This window comes from Babylonia areolata, chromosome 21 (assembly GCF_041734735.1).
Source record: "Babylonia areolata isolate BAREFJ2019XMU chromosome 21, ASM4173473v1, whole genome shotgun sequence".
NCBI classification, from domain to species: domain Eukaryota; kingdom Metazoa; phylum Mollusca; class Gastropoda; order Neogastropoda; family Buccinidae; genus Babylonia; species Babylonia areolata.
In genome coordinates this window covers 34,367,659-34,382,658 of record NC_134896.1, presented here as the reverse complement: position 1 = coordinate 34,382,658, position 15,000 = coordinate 34,367,659, and the positions used below count along the sequence as shown (strand labels likewise).

General features: G+C 45.8%; 1 protein-coding gene across 1 annotated transcript in view; it reads left to right on the top strand.

The window, feature by feature from the left end:
• The window catches only part of LOC143296611 (neurexin 1-like), a 210,008-nt gene that overhangs the window by 164,585 nt on the left and 30,423 nt on the right, over positions 1–15,000 (top strand). Inside the window, exons 8-11 of the mRNA XM_076608640.1 lie at positions 1,987–2,095; positions 3,206–3,286; positions 10,580–11,344; positions 13,224–13,343. Coding sequence (XP_076464755.1) covers positions 1,987–2,095; positions 3,206–3,286; positions 10,580–11,344; positions 13,224–13,343 — 1,075 coding nt within the window. The remainder of the gene's footprint in view (positions 1–1,986; positions 2,096–3,205; positions 3,287–10,579; positions 11,345–13,223; positions 13,344–15,000) is intronic.

The following is a 15,000-nucleotide window of genomic DNA, read 5'->3' as shown; positions in this document are numbered from 1 at the left end:
GAAAGATGGTAATGAGGATGATGATGGTGGTGGTGATGATGTATTGGTGTTGATAATGATGATGATGGTTGTGAGGAGGAGGAGGAGGAGTATGGTAATGGCGGTGGTGGTGATGATGGTGGTGATGATGATGATGATGGTGATGGTGACAATGACGGTGATGATGATGAGGAGGAGGAGGGTGGTGGTGATGATGATGATGGTGATAGTGATAATGACGGTGATGAGGAGGAGGAGGATGGTGGTGATGATGATGATGAGGAGGAGGAGGGTGATGTTGACGATGATGATGATAGTGATGTTGGTGGTGATGATGATGCTGACTATGATGATGACGATGGTTATAATGATGATGAGGAGGATGGTGATGGTGGTGGTGGTGATGATGATGATGATTGTGGTGGTGGACGAGGGCGAGGACGAGGAGGAAGATGGTGATAATGATAGTGATGGTGATGTTGATGATTATGATGAGGAGAGGATGCGGAGGATGAAGATCTTCTTCTTCTTATCTGTGGAGGTGGTGATGATGATGATGATGATGATGATGGTGGTGGTGGTGGTGGTGGTGGTGGTGGTCCTTCTTCTTCTTCTTCTTCTTCTTCTTCTTCTTCTTCTTCTTCTTCTTCTTCTTCTTCTTCTTCTTCTTCTTCGCTCGTGGGCTGCAACACCCGCGTTCACTCGTATGTACACGAGTGGGCTTTTACGTGTATGACCGTTTTTACCCCGCCATGCAGGCAGCCATACTCCGTTTTCGGGGGTGTGCATGCTGGGTATGTTCTTGTTTCCATATTCCACCGAACGGTGACATGCATTACGGGATCTTTTTACGAGCGTATTTGATCTTATGTTTGTTTGTACTCACGAAGGGGATTCAGGCACTAGCAGGTCTGCACAAGCACATCTGTTGACCTGGGAGATAAGAAAAAAAATATCCATCCTTTACCCACCAAGCGCTTTGACCGGGATTCGAAACCTAGAGCCATTACATTGCTCGGACGGAAGAGCCTAGTATGGTCGTAACTCGCTACTAACTGTGTGAAGAGTGGAACTGACCAATGGCGTAGTTCGGTCAACGTAGGCATTCAGTCACATGTAACTGTCAAAAAGTTAGAAGAACCAAGCAGTGCAACTGGCAACAGGACCCGCAGACTGAAAGCCCAATCCTTAAACAACTCGGCCGTTCCTCAGTCAGAGACCAAGCTTTAAGTGCTTTACAAACACGGAGTCATTATTTTGCACAACAGGCTGCCCTGCCCACCTGGTTAGAGCCGATTGAGAGCTCCCCTTGGGTGCTCATCATTCGTTTCCGTTTCGTTTGGAGGGCGTTGAGTGGGGGCTGAGAGATTTGTTTGCGTGAATATGTTGTGTGAGTGGTGGCGTCGGTGGGGTGCGGTGAGATGGGATGGTTTATGGGAGGGGGGGGGCAGGGGGAGGGGGGTTTGTTTTGTGTGTGTGTGTGTGTGTGTGTGTGTGTTTTGGTGTGTACGTATTTGTGTTTTGGTGGGGGGGGGGATGGAGGGATGGAGTGGTTGAGCTGCGGGGTGATCTGTGATTATAAAATCAATTTCTCCCTTCCCCTACCCTCCACACCATGCCTCAGTAACATGCACAGAAACAGAAACAAGCACACAGACACCATGCCTCAGTAACATGCACAGAAACAGAAACAAGCACACAGACACATGCATCAGGAGAGGTGACTATGAAAGAGGTTCCTGGGACAGAGGTAAGGAGTTCCAGACACAGGGGGCCAAAGACAGGCTGATTTTCTTTTAAACCAAAAGGACTCAATAAAAGATAAAACAACAACTGAGGAACTGTCAGCAGAGACGTTGTCAAGAAAGCATAACTTCCAAGAATGATGTATAGATGGAAAAGATCTAAGAGATTTACATTTAATGGTATATTGTCCACTGATGGAAGAGACACAACAACAAAACAGTGACAGGCAATATATTTTGTATTGTCGTCTCCCTGTTGCAGTTTCTCTCCGTGGGTCATACGCTCAACGATGACCGTTGGCACACGGTGTTCGTCAAACGGCGAGGTCACCGGGTAGAGCTGAAAATTGACGTCCTCCGGCCTGTTACAGGTAGGTGACGATTGACATCCTCCGGCCTGTTACAGGGTAGGTGACGATTGACATCTTCCGGCCTGTTAAAGGGTAGTTGAAATTCATATCCTTCGGCCTGTTACAGGTAGGTGAAATTGACATCCTCCGGACTGTTACAGGTAAGTGAAAACTGACATCCTCCGGCCTCTTACAGGGTAGGTGAAATTGATATCCTTTGGTCTGTTGCAAGGTAGGTGAAATTGATATCCTTCGGCTTGTTACAGGTAGGTGAAGTTAGTATTCTCCGACCTGTTACATGTAGGTAAAGATTGACATCCTCCGGCCTGTTACATGTAGGTGAAATTAATATTCTCCGGCCCGATACAGGGTGAATGAAGATTGACATCCTCTGACCTGTTACAGGTAGGTGGAGATTGACATTCTTTGGCCTGTTACAGGTAGGTGAAGATTGACATCCTTTGGCCTGTTACAGGGATTTGGCCTGTTGCAGGGTAGGTGAAATTGATATCCTTCGGCTTGTTACAGGTAGGTGAAGTTAGTATTCTCCGACCTTTTACATGTAGGTAAAGATTAACATCCTTCGGCCTGTTACATGTAGGTGAAATTGATATTCTCCAGCCCAATACAGGGTAAATGAAGATTGACATCCTCTGACCTGTTACAGGTAGGTGACGATTGACATCCTTCGGCCTGTTACATGTAGGTGATGATTGACATTCTTTGGCCTGTTACAGGTAGGTGAAGATTGACATTCTTTGACCTGTTACAGGTAGGTGAAGATTGACATCCTTTGGCCTGTTACAGGTAGGTGAAGATTGACGTTCTACGGACAATGTCAGGCATACATACATACATACATACATACATACATACATACATACATACATACATACATACATACATACGTACGTACGTACGTACATACATACATGTGTATGTGTGTGACAGAGAGAGAGAGAGAGAGATTTTACTCAAAATCAGCAGTGTAACATCCAAACGCTTTCAGATGTCGGACAATATTTTGGTTAAGCCCTCTGCTGTGCAGTCATCATCATACTCCCTTAACAAAGGCAGACATACAAGAAGAGTCGTCTCTCACATTGTCATTGGTGTTTATTATCTTAACAGAGCAGCTGACCGGATCAGAACTTTCACTGTCCATCAAAGCTTTCTTCATTGGCTATCCGTCCGTCACCAAATCCCAGCCTGGTAAGTCATGTTTATTGTCAATTAATTGTCTTATAGTTGACTTCATCAAGTTTTTGCGCCTTATACATATTAATATTAGTAGTAGTAGTTCTTTTTTATGTATTTATCTATTATTTATTTACTCTGATTTGTTTTGTTTTGTTTTGTTTTTTGTTTTTTCTCAAGGCCTGACTAAGCGCGTTGGGTTACGCTGCTGGTCAGGCATCTGCTTGGCAGTTGTGATGTAGCGCATATGGATTTGTCCGAACGCAGTGACGCCTCCTTGAGCTACTGAAACTGAAACTGAAACTGTATGCCTCCTAAAGGAGGACGGTGGCAGAATGATTAATTAAGGCGCTCAGCTGCCAGTACAGAGAATCCGTGAGGGTGTGGGTTCGAATCCCGCTCTCGCCCTTTCTCCCAAGTTTGACTGGAAAATCAAACTGAGCGTCTAGTCTCTCGGTCTTCCGGATGAGATGATAAACCGAGGTCCCGTGTGCAGCATGCACTTAGCGCACGTAAAAGAACCCATGGCATCAAAAGGGTCGTTCCTGGCAAAATTTTGTAGAAAAATCCACTTCGATACGAAAAACAAATAAAACTGCACGCAGGAAAAAAATTTAAAAAAAAAAAAAGGGTGGCGCTGTAGTGTAGCGACGCGCTCTCCCTGGGGAGAGCAGCCCGAATTTCACACAGAGAAATCTGTTGTGATAAAAAGAAATACAAACAAGCAACAAATTATAGTTAAGGCTCTGTTGTTTTTGTTTGTTTTTTAATTGTAAACATCAGCAGTGCATGGATCTCTTTGCTGACCATATCATCGTCATAGGTCTCGTTGCCCCGCATAGCATTGTGGAGGCATCACTGATGACTATCTTTCGCCAACTGTCTCGGTCGTGGGCTGCTCTCTGCGCGCCTCGGTGAAAGACAGGTCTGTCCACTCCCGGATGTTATCTTCCCATCTCTTCTTCTGTCTACCTCTTCGTTTTTTTCTCCTGGCACTGCGCCGTGCAGGATCGTTTTGGTCAGGCCTGGTGATCTCGTCACATGTTCATACCACATCTTTTCTTCTTCTTCTTCTTCTTCTTCTTCTTCTTCTTCTTCTTCTTCTTCTTCTTTTCTTCACAATGCTAAGCAGACTGGTAACCATTTACTTGGCGCATTATCCAATGAGACGGGGGGAATTTTTTAGTACCAATGTTTTTATTTCCCTTCCCCCACCTTCTGGAAATTCTGTGCTAGAAATGGTTTCTCTCTGTTCGCTGTCGTTGTTCCCGGCTCTTTTTTTTTCTTTCTTTCTTTCTTTTCTTTCTGTCATCGAATTCTTTCTTTTACTTACTTTCTGTCCTCTGTTGTGACCACGCATCAATTCTCCGAGTCCTACAGGAGAAAAGCAGCAGAATGGTTCAGACTCTTTACCTGCCAATACAGAGTCCTTGAAGGTGTGGGTTCCAATCCCGCTCTCGCCGATTTCTCCCAAAAGACCGGACAGACCGAGGGTCCCGTGTGCAGCACGCACAAGGCGCACTGAAGAAAGAGCCCATGGCAACGACTGTTGTCCTCTGGCGAATTTCTATGGAAGAAGAAATTCACTCTGATAGGTACACAAATATATATGCATGCCCTCGAGGCCTGACTAAGCGCGTTGGGTTATGCTGCTGGTCAGGCATCTGCCTAGTAGATGGAGTCCTACAGTACTCAGCCATGCCTGGCATTGTCTTCACTTCAATTACAATATTTACAGTGATCCTTTTTTTTTTCTTTTCTTTTTTTTTGTCTGTCTGTCTTTGTCTATCTGCCTCCGTGTGTCTGTCTGTCTATCTCTATCTCTCTATCGCTATCTTTCTGTCTATCTGTCTGTCTGTATCAATCTATCTCCCTCTCTCTCTCTCTCTCTCTCTCTCTCTCTCTCTCTCTCTCTCCCTCCCTCCCTCCCTCCCTCTCCTTCTTCACTTCTCTCTCCCCCTCTGTTTGTCTCCCTCTCTCTTTTTCTCTCTCTATCTCTCCCTCTCTTTCTTTCTCTGTCTCTGTCTCTCTCCCTCGCTCTTTCTCCTTATCTCTCTTCCGTTCTCTCACCCCCTCTCTCCCCCATTCCTCTCTCTCTATCCTTATCTTTCCCCTCTCTCTCTCTCTTTCTCTAATTCAACTGTCATTCTCTCACATGATAAAATACGCAACACTTCCTGAAACATGGTTGTCCCCATGTCCATTATTGGAAAATGTTTAGAAATACAGGACAATGTCATTGTCGTTTGGTCATGCTTCCAAAGAAACAGTTCCACGTGTTTTTGTCTCTTCGTGTGAAGAAATGTTGATAACAATGACTCGTATCTATTGTTAATAACATATCTTTCTTAACCTTAAAGTCGTATCCTCGACTAAGATAATATTTTAATCAAAACAAAAATCATCACCACTTACCCTCACCAAAACTGTAATATGTGCTAACTGGTCATCTTTGGTATTCCTTGCTCATATCTGTCTCTTTTTTTTTTGTGAGACTACTATTCATATTCCAACTGGAGTTCCTTTTATGACATATTTGTCTGGCGCGGTAGGCATACCAACTTTCATAATTATGTCCATATAATAAAACTGTCTGGGTGCTTGGAACGTCGCAGGGAAGAATCTGACGTCCTGTTCTGATTGCTGATGCAGAAGTAAAAGCGGATTTCTATAATCAAACCGGGAATCACGACTCCCTTTTGGGTATGTCTGCGTGTCTGCTGACTCGGGATTCTTCGTCGCTGAAGCCTGAGGTCTTTCTTCTTCCTCTTCTTCTTCTTCTTCTTCTTCTTCTTCTTCTTCTTCTTCTTCTTCTTCTTTTTCTCATCCTCCCGCTGCTGCTGCTGCTTCTCCTCCTCCTCCTCCTCCTCCTAATCCTCCTCCTCCTTCTTCTTCTTCTTCTTCTTCTTCTTCTTCTTCTTCTTCTTCGTCCTCCTGCTCTTCCTCCTCTTCCTTCTCCTCCTCCTCTTTAGTCTTCTTCTTCTTCATCTTCTTCTTCTCCTTCTTCTTCTTCTTCTTCGTCCTCCTGCTCTTCCTCCTCTTCCTTCTCCTCCTCCACCTCCTCCTCCTCCTCTTTAGTCTTCTTCTTCTTCTTCTTCTTCTTCTTCTTCTTCTTCTTCTTCTTCTCCTTCTCCTTCTTCTTCTTCGTCCTCCTTCTCCTTCTCCTCCTCCACCTCCTTCTCCTCCTCTTTAGTCTTCTTCTTCTCCTTCTTCTTTCCTTAGATTATCCATCCAGTCAGTTGAACAATGCTGTCTCGTCCGACCTAAATAGTTGTGCCCGGGGTCTGTACTCATTCTGAATGGAATCTTTTCATTTCTGCTGGTCTGGAAGTCCTACTAGGGCTCCTGCCCCAAACCTCGAGGGTGTGAAAGGTTCAGTTTCGTTGTTTTTTTTCTTTGTCTTTTCTTTTTTCTTCTTCTTCTTCTTCTTCTTCTTCTTCTTCTTCTTCTTCTTCTCAATCTCCATCTTCTTCCGTTCCTGTGGGCCTTTCGTTTAGCAGACTAGCCGAAGAGACATAATTAATTTAATACATTGTTAGTGGTGGTGTTTTTTTGTTTTTTTTCAACCGTTGCGGGAAGAAAATATCACACTTCGGCGACTTCTCCAAAGCTGTCGGTGAAGGGTGATAAGAGAAATGGGGAGCGGGGGCTAGGGGGTGGGGGGGGGGGAGAGAAATGCACAAAGATATTGTTGCAAAAAAAAAAAAAAAAAAAACGTGATACTGACATTACACGAAACCATGATAGGGACGTTACTGTGAACCATGACATTGACGTTACACTAAACCGGAACGTGGACGCTACTCTGAACCATGATATTTACATTACACGAAACCATGACGTGGACGCTGCACTAAACTGTAATATGGGCGTTACATTAAACCATAAACCGTGACGTGGACATTGCACGAAACCATGGTGATGACGTTAGACTAAACCATGACGTGGACGTTAGACTAAACAAAGAGGGGTGTTACACTAATCCATGACGTGGACGTTACACTAAAACATGATGTGGACGTCACGCTAAACCGTAACGTGGACGTTACAGTAAACTTTGACGTGGACGTTACGCTAAACCATGACGAGGATGTTTGCACTAAACCATGACGTGGACGTTACAATAAACCATGACGTGGACGTTGCACTAAACCATGACGTGGACGTTACACTAAGCCATGACATGATGTAGAGGTTACACTCAGGCAGAAACAGTGTTAAAGCTGTTCATGTAGTTCTACCCTCTTGCCTTCGAAAACGTGGGCCAGTACCTAGCATTGCAACAAGCATGGCAGATTCATCAGCAAGCTGATGTAATAGAAAGAAGGGCACTTGGCATCAGTAAGGGAAAGGAAAAGCTGCTTATTTAAATGTACATATTGTACGAAACGGGTATTATTATGTATAACCAAATAACAGAGTGTGGTTCGTCCGTCGGGATCGACGAGGACCATCTAGTCATCCTGGGGGTGGGTGGGTGGGTTGGGCTCTGTGGGTGCGCAGATGACTGGTCAGGCCACCCCGCGCCCGGAGTACTGCCAATAACAATGCACAGCTGGATAAGGAGAAAGAGAGACAGACAGACAGACAGGAAGACAGGTGCAGCGGTTTATAGTTTCTCTGCCAGACAAAGCCATCAGAGTAAAGTCTGAATCACTGCCCTATTCTGTATCACAGTCAGGAAAAACAAAAGACGTAAGTGACACAGAAAAGAACATTAGAACAGGGGGAACAAAGACATATATACAAACAAAAGTATAAACAAATAGGACGAACCAAGACGTTCGTGATGTTTTATTGAACTGTACTTGAATTATTTATACCGAATTTTATCTTATACGTATGGGCATTAGTAAGGTTTAACTTTTCAGTTGTATTACAAATCACTTGCTTTTGTTATGTTGTCAGTGTCATCGTTACATCGTGAAACTAACTATATGTAGATGACCTTTGGAAAAAATATTACCTTTGGTTAATCACCTGAAATGACGATTACTTTCTGTATAAAAATTATGACTAATTTTGCAGATTTTTTTTTCAGTTTCTGAAATAGTTTTAGGAAGGCGTCAATTGACAAATTTAATTAGAATCTGATGACAGTCATGATATGGCCTGCCGCGCTATCTCTCTCTCTCTCTCTCTCTCTCTCTCTCTATATATATATATATATATATATATATATATATATATGTGTGTGTGTGTGTGTGTGTGTGTGTGTGTGTGTGTGTGTGTGTGTGTGTGTTGTTGTTGTTGTTGTTGTTGTTGTTGTTGTTGTTGTTGTTGTTTATTTTTGTTTGTTTCTCGTTGTGGTAAAACGAAATTGGGAGAAGTAATTTTGAAAAACTTCTCTCTGTCTCTTTCTCTCTCTCTCTCTCTCTGCCTCTCTGCCTCTGTCTCTGTCTCTGTCTGTCTGTCTGTCTGTCTATCTATCTATCTATCTATATCTGTCTCTGCCAGTCAGTCTTGGCATGTATTCTCTTTCAGCATTTTTTTTTTTTCAGTGACATACCTCGGATGTTTTCTCTTCATCTGTTCAATGTGAAAATCGATTTTCTTTTTGGCTGCTCGAAGATCTGGCTGTGTCGTGTTAGTCTGGGTTGTCACCGGAGTTGAGTTGGGTCGTTTTTGTAGGTTTTTTTCCCCTGGCTTTTAAATCATCTCTGCCTTTTGTGGGTGAGACTGAAAGATTTCCTGGTCTCGTCTGGCGCCAAGCAGACGGTTTTTCTTCCCTGTCCAATTTCACAGTGGATGGAAGTGAATTGTATTGTACTGTAATTGTATTGACCTAGATTGGGGGGTGGGGGGGGGCAAGGGTTGTGTACTGTACTGGGCTGTTTTTGGCACTGTTTGGTGCCGTACTGTGCTGTACTGTGCTGTATTGTTTTGTATTGTACTGTATTGCTCTGTGCTGTACTGTATTTACTATTATTGTACTGTGCTGAGTCGTGCTGTGCTGTAGTGTACTGTACTGTACTGTACTGTACTGTACTGTACCATGATTTATTGCGCTGAATTGCCGTGTATGGCAGCATAGAGTCCTGTCTTGTCTTGTCCTGTCCCGTACTATTTTGGTAAGTTACGGTGTTGTGTTGTACAGTATTGTGTTGCGCTGTGTTGTATTGTATTGTGTTGCGTTGTGTTCTGTTCTGTTGTATGATAGTCAGTCGTGTCCGACTATGACCATCAGAACAGCAGAGGAAGCAACTGCTGTCCCGAATGTCTGGGCTAGGATTTGATTGAAGTGGAGAGTGTCTTGCCCAAGTTACATCCCCACTCTCTCGGCTAGGAGGGTTTTTAGGACAGTCGGCGTTGGGATGGTTCCCAAAAGCCAAGGCTGCAGCACTAAGAGGCAGTGCAGTTTTGCTTCCTAGTTTGAGTCATTGTCTTTTACAAAAGACTTAGCTGTAAATGATTTCACGTTGCAATGGAGAAACCATTGATAGTACTGCTCTCACTTTGCTGTTGGCCCAACTGTAAACTTATGTCAATCTGCGTTGCATTGTATTGCATTGCATATTAGTGCAGTGTAGTATAGTGTGTCGTACCGCATCGTATCGTAGTGTATTGTAGTGTAGTATAGTGTAGCGCAGTGTAGTGTAGTGTAGTATAGTGTATTGCACAATGTTTCCGTCAAGCTGTGCCCTTTTTTGAATTGAATATGTATGTTATTGCACTGGTACTTTTATGCATTCCACTGATTTCTTTTTTCGGTATATATTTGTATTGTGTTATACTGTACCGTACCAAAACGCAGAGTAGATTCTGTCACATATATTTATAATCACCATTATTTGTATTGCGTCATGCTGTACCCTACCGAAATGCAAAGTAAATTCTGTAACATACATAATAAATTCTGTAACATATATAATAATCACCATTATTTGTATTGCGTCATGCTGTACCCTACCGAAATGCAAAGCAAATTCTGTAACATATACAATAATCACCATATTTGCATTGAATTATTCTGTACCCTACCGAAAAGCAACATAGATTCTGACACATATAAAATTGTAATAATCACCATTACTTGTATTGTGTTATACTGCACCGTACCAAAATGCAATGTAGAGTGCAGTGACACGTTCTCCCTAGGGAGAGCAGCCCGAATTTCAGACAGAGAAGTCTATTGTGACAAAAAAAAAGAATACAAGTAAATTCTGTCACATATATAATAATCACCATTTATGTATTTGTCCGACCTTTTCCCTCCCTCCCTCACTCCCTCCCACCCAACACCCCCCACCCCCACCCAACAACCCCTCACCCCACCCCGCCCCACCCCACCCCACACACACAACACAGCTGAAATCAACCGACGAGCCACCAAGTTCGACTTCCGGCACGTGAACATCGGGGAGCTCCCTCAAGACGACAACAGCCACCAGCTCAGCAAGCACAAGGGCTTCATCGGCTCCATGCAGCAGTTCATGTTCAACGAGCACCTCTTCTTCGAGATGGCCCGCACGGGTCAGGTGGAGAACATCCAGCTGACGGCCCGCCTCAGCTCCGAGGGCTACGTGGTGGCCGACCCCGTCACCTTCAAGTCCATGGACGCCTTCGCCGTACTCCCTCGCCTGCAGGCTCACGACACCTTCTCGCTGTCCTTCCAGCTGAAGACGACGGAGTCTGACGGCCTGCTGCTGTACAACGCGGGCAAGGGGCAGGACTTTCTGGCGCTGGAGCTCACGGGGGGGTTCCTCTACTACGTCTACAACATGGGCGGGGGCACGCAGCGCATCCGGGCCAACGTGAACGAGAGGCTCAACGACAACCGCTGGCACGAGATCCGCCTCCTGCGCGTGGAGACCTACAAGCAACTGATCCGGGTGGACGACAACACGCCCACGGTGGACGACCTCTCGGGGGCCGGGGCCATCTACTTCGACCTCCAGGACCACCTGTACCTGGGCGGGGTGAAGAAGACCATGTACCACACGCTGCCTAAGAAGATCGAGGCACGCCACGGGTTCATGGGCTGCATCGGGTCGCTGGACCTCAACAACTACCAGCCCGACGTGCTGAGGGACGCCAGCCCCGTGCATGAGGCTGTCGGGGATGGATGTCAGGGTGGGTGGTGTTGTTCTTGTGGAGTTGGGGGCGGGGGGGTGGGAGGTGGGGATGTTAGGGGGGTGGGAGTGTGGGGGATAATTGTGGGGGTAGGGATGGGTTTGGGTGTTGGGGATGGATGTCAGGGTGGGTGGTGTTGTTCTTGTGTAGTTGTGAGAGTGATGGAGTTAGGGATGTGGGGGGGGATGGAGGGCGGGTGGGGGTAGGTGGATGTGTGGATGTGTAGGGGATCATGTCAGGGTGGGTGGTGTTGTTCTTATGTAGTTGGGGGGGTGAGGGAGGTGGGGATGTGTGTGGGGAGGGGGTGGATGGGGGTGGGGATAGGTGGATGTGTGGATGTGTAGGGGATGGATATCAGGGTGTTGTTCTTGTGCTGTGTTGTTGTGGGTGTGGGAGGGGGAGGGTGGGAAGGTAGGTGTGGGGGGTGTTTGGGGTAGGGGAGGGGCTGGGTGACGGACGCCAGCCCCGTGGGCGACGGCTGACAGGGTAGGTGGTGGTGTCCTGGTGCTGTGTTGTTCGTGTGAGTGTGTGTGGATGGGGGATGGGGTGGAGGGTTAAGGGTGTGTGTGTAGGTGTGGGGGGTGCGGAGGGGTGGTTGTGGGTGTGGGTGTAGGTGTGTGTGGGAGAGATTGTGGGTGTGTGTGTAGGTATGGGTGTGTGTGTGTGTAGGTGTGTGTGGGAGAGATTGTGGGTGTGTGTGTAGGTATGGGTGGGTGTGTGTGTAGGTGTAGGTGTGTGGGGGGTGAGGAGTTGGAGTAGGTGTTTATGGGTGTGTGTGTTGGGGGGGTTGTTGGATTATGTTTGTGTGTGGGCGGGGGGGGGGGGGAATTTGCTGTGTTGTGTTGAATGTGTGTGTATGTTATGTGTGTGTGTGTGTGTGTGTGTTGTGTGTGGGTGTATGGGTTGTGTGTGTTGGTGGTGTGTGGGTGTGGGAAGAAGGGTTGTGTGTGTATGTGTGTGTGAGAGAGAGAGAGGGAGAGAAAGAGAGAGAGAGAGAGAGTGAAAATTATGCTGTTCTTGTATTGTGTTGTGTTGTGTTGTGCTTCTGTGAGTGAAAATCGTGATGTTCTGTTGCTGTTTGTGTTTGTGTCAGAGTGTGAAAAATATGCTGTATTGTTGCCGTGTTGTGTGGTGTTGTGTTGTGTTGTGCCAGAGTGTGTGGTTATGGTGAAGGTTTATCAGGTCCAATGCTGCATTGCGTTGTGAAATGTTCAAATACCGAACAAAAGAATGACCAGCATCACCACCAACGTCATCATTATCATCACTATCATCATCATCATCATCATCATCATCATCGTCACCATCAAGACCATCACCATTACCACCAACATAACCGTAATCACCGCCATCATCATCACAGTCACCATCATCACCCTCATCAACACCACCATCAACACTACCATCACTATCACCACCACCACCACCATCAACACCACCACCACCACCACCATCATCATCATCATCATCATCATCACCACCACCACCACCATCATTATCACCACCATCACCACCATAACCACCACCACCATCACCACTACCACCACCACCACCATCACCACCACTATCATCATAATCACCACCTCCACCACCATCCTCATAATCACCACCACTACCATCACCGCCACCGTCACCACCACCACAACCACCATCACAACCAGCACCACCACCATCATCATCACTATCACCATCACCACCACCACCACCATCATCATCACAATCACCACCATCATCACCATCATCATTACAATCACCACCACCATCACCACTATCATCGTAATCATCACCATCACCACCACCACCACCATCATCATCATCATCATCATCACGGGGTCCTTCATGGAATAAAGCCATCCCCATAACCTTGTCCTGGTTGCAGGCCCCACGTCTCAGTGCCAGAACGACTCGTGCGCCAACTGGGGGCGCTGCGTGCAGCAGTGGACGACCATCACGTGCGACTGCGACATGACCTCCTACACTGGACCCAACTGCACAGAAGGTCAGTGCCGCTATGGGGCCGTGTTCAAGACATTTTTGCCTGAAGGCAAGTTACCCTTGACATGGAAGGGACCCGCGGGTACAGTTTATCTTGAAGGTTTTGAGCAGACACACGTGGTGCGCTCAGGCAGCTAACTCCTCCTCTATGATTGAGAATCCTGGTGATTCCCTTCTGCGCATGCTCCTCTCACCCCGTTACAATGTGCATTGTTCGAGAGAGTTAGTAAAACACGATCAATCCGAAAAGCACGCCTGTTTTTTTCCAACAAAAACAATTCTACAATAGGATCCGCCATATATGCCTCAGCTTTGTGGTCAGAGTAGCTCTTGGCAGGTAGTGGTAGTAGTAAGGGTAAATTGCCTTCGGGTTTTTAGACCCACAGGTAGGCTCTTGTGTTCCTGAATACCGGATATTGCTTGCCATCGGGCAGTTTGCCTTGCCTCAGGTAGATTACTCGCAGGTACACATTTACGCACAGGCAGGAAAGTCTTTTGAATACGGCCCCTGGTGATGGATGGATAGGGATACTTACATAAAGCGCCAATCCATGACTACTCCTTGGTCAGATATTAGCCTAAGCTCTAAGTTCTTTATGAACACGGAGTTATTGATTGATACAGATACTTGAATAGAGCATATCTTCGGTAGAGACCAAGCTTTTGAATGCTTTCCAAACATGGAGCCATAATGCACAACAGGCTGCCAACCTGGATACAGCCGACTGAAAACTGCCTGCGGGTGCTTGTCGTTCATTTCCTTTGTTGTTCGCGCGCGCGCGCACACACACACACACACACACACACACACACACAGATATCTAGACTGAAATTTACTGCGAAATTTTGCCAGTGACTACTTTCTCGTGGTTCTTTAACGTGCGATTAATACATGGCTTATATCACAGATTGACATAAGTTTACATTTGGGCCAACAGCAAAGTGAGAGCTGTATTATCAAAGGTTTCTCCAGTCAATGGGAAATCATTTACAGCTTAGTCTTTTGTGAAGGACTATGACTCTCAAACTAGGAGGCAAAATTGCACTGGCTCTTAGTGCTGCAGCCTTGTGGGCTAGCTGGCCTTTGGGAATCGTCCCAACGCCGACTGTCCTAAAACCCTCTTGGCCGAGAGAGTGGGGATGTACTTGGGCAAGACGCTCTCCACTATAATCAAATTCTAGCCCAAATAGTCGGAACAGCAGTTGCCTCCTCTGCTGTTCTGATGGTCATAGTCGGACACGACTGACTATCATATATATATATATATATATATATATATATATATATATATATATATATGCTTCACACAGACTCGTTTTGTTGTCTCATCTAAATCAGAAAATGACCAGTGTACACAACACAGCTCAAGGTCTAGTGAAAGGGAAGGAAAGAATGCCGAGTGGGGGTTTCGATTCTGTGCGCTAAGATTCTCTCGCTTTTTCAGCGGACGCGTTACCATTACACATTGTTCTGATGATGATGATGATGACGATGATGATGATGACGACGACAATGATGATGATGATGATTATTATTATGGTGATCAGTAGTAGTAGTAGTAGTAGCAGTAGTAGTAGTGACGTTGTTGTTGTATCTGCTGCTGCTCCTGTTTGAAGTTGTAGCTGCTGCTTCTATTTGTATGTTTGATTGGGGTTTGTTG